The following is a 2,026-nucleotide window of genomic DNA, read 5'->3' on the forward strand; positions in this document are numbered from 1 at the left end:
ATTGATTCACACGATAAGTGCTGATAAAACAAAAATAGATAAATTAAAGTAGAAACCTACGAAATGGTTACACAATTTGAGTCGCGCAATAAACAATGAAATCACGTTATTTAGCTGAAATATTGATCTGAAAACCTCCAAAGGCAATCTGAAAACCTCCAAAGAATCACATGATAAACTCTGGGTAACACTTAAATTAATTAGCTAAACTAGTTTCCGATGGCAGGAGGGGGTTTTGTTGTGATTTTGGATTTTTATAAAATAGACGACTGATGAAATAAAGAAGGAAGAGGAGAAGGGCATCTTTGTAATGCGAGAAGAAGAATTTATTGGTAAGTGTTCAGTGTTGATGACTCCCAACACCTTAGAAGCCTCAAAAGAAGGCGTAGCCTAAAGCTTTATTCAAATTTCACTATAATCTATCATCTTTCTTTAGCCATATTTATCTTCCTCTTAATTATATTCCCCTCCCCCCCCCCCTACTTTTTTTCTTTAATTTTTATTCATCATTTGATTCCTTTGTACAACTCAAGAATATTTTACAGTCCAGCTTCACAATTTGCCTCGATTTTAGGTCCCTCCTCCAACTATATAATACCCCCTCACTCCCTCATCAAACTTATAAGATCACATTTTCCATTTTATCTATCATCTCCTCCATTTCTCGCTTCTTGTTTTTTTTTTTTAGCATTATCCGTTTACTTTCATGTTCCAAGGTAATTTAATTAGTTAGCTACTCTATCATATATATGTATTTTTTTTTCATCAACACATATATAATCACACATGCATGCATGATAATTACCAATACGTATGATTGCAGGAAACATGAACAGGCCAGGAGATTGGAACTGCAGGTCATGCCAGCACCTCAACTTCCAGAGGAGAGACTCGTGCCAGCGTTGTGGTGAGCCAAGGCATGGCAGCATTGACAGAGGTGTCATAGACTTTGGATTCGGAGCAGGCTCTGGAATGAGGAACACAGGCTTGTCGCCTTTTGGACTCACCGGTCCTGATGTCAGGCCTGGTGACTGGTACTGTAATATTGGAAACTGTGGTGCTCACAATTTTGCAAGCCGCTCTAGCTGTTTCAAATGTGGTGCTTTCAAGGATGAAACAGGCGGCGGAGGAGGATTTGATGCAGGTGGTGACATTTCTCGCGGAAGAGGTTTTGGGAGTATTAATGGGGGAAGTGGTAGCAGCGGACGCTCTGCATGGAAGTCCGGTGATTGGATTTGTACCAGGTTTAGCTGAAAACTTAAAATTTATAGGTAAGTTTCAAATGAAAAATTTTGAGCCGGATAAATTTGTGCAAGCTGCAGGTTAGGCTGTAATGAACACAACTTTGCTAGTAGAATGGAATGTTTCAGATGCAATGCTCCTAGGGAGCCTGGCAGCAGATCTCCATATTAGCCACATAACATCTCCATGATATATTTTGGTAAGTTCACATCTTCAAATCACTGCAAGACATCATTCATATATTTGAGTGTTTTCACAAATTTTACATAACTTGTCCTTTTCATTTCCATGCAAAGTATATCTAAAGAAATCATTAATTTTCTCCAGGTAAGCTCAAATTCATGAAAGTGAGAAGATCAAGTAGCTCAGTATTCAAGATGCATGAAATCTGAGTCATCCCTTTTTGGCCCTAAGTAGCCCAGCCCCATCAATCTCTTTTCTTTTTCTTTACTCTTTTATCTTTTACTTTGTATGCCTTTTATAGTCCTTACTCATAAGGGCTTTTTCATTTTTATGCTTTTCTAATGGACTATGTTTCTGATATTGAATTAGATCTGACTTCGTTGTTTTGTTAGATCTTTTAATATAAATTCCTAAACAAATGTTCTTAAGGAATTTCAATGATTTCACTTATAAATTAGGGCAAGTGCTTCACATGTTATAGTTTTATATATAATTAAATTACTATTTTTTTAGTGTACATGAGTATTATACAAATAATTTCAAATCGGATATGGGCGTTTCACCAAAAACTGATTGAATATGAATTTTAGATTCAGAAATA

At 36.4% G+C, this 2,026-nt stretch overlaps 1 protein-coding gene across 2 annotated transcripts; it reads left to right on the forward strand.

Moving 5' to 3' along the window:
- Nucleotides 1-295: 295 nt before the first annotated feature.
- On the forward strand, nucleotides 296-1,793 carry LOC141670797 (RNA-binding protein involved in heterochromatin assembly dri1-like). Of its 2 annotated transcripts, none has more exons than XM_074476793.1 (4): nucleotides 296-332; nucleotides 824-1,244; nucleotides 1,323-1,441; nucleotides 1,570-1,793. In XM_074476793.1, the coding sequence occupies exons 1-3, from the start codon at nucleotides 311-313 to the stop codon at nucleotides 1,411-1,413; spliced, it is 534 nt and encodes a 177-aa protein (XP_074332894.1). In that variant the 5' UTR covers nucleotides 296-310; the 3' UTR covers nucleotides 1,414-1,441; nucleotides 1,570-1,793. The 2 variants fall into 2 exon arrangements, with proteins under 2 accessions (XP_074332894.1, XP_074332896.1); XM_074476795.1 differs by lacking the exon at nucleotides 296-332 and adding an exon at nucleotides 567-716.
- The last annotated feature ends 233 nt before the right edge of the window (nucleotides 1,794-2,026 follow it).

Source organism: Apium graveolens, chromosome 7, assembly GCF_009905375.1.
Source record: "Apium graveolens cultivar Ventura chromosome 7, ASM990537v1, whole genome shotgun sequence".
In the NCBI taxonomy this organism is placed as follows: Eukaryota; Viridiplantae; Streptophyta; class Magnoliopsida; order Apiales; family Apiaceae; genus Apium; species Apium graveolens.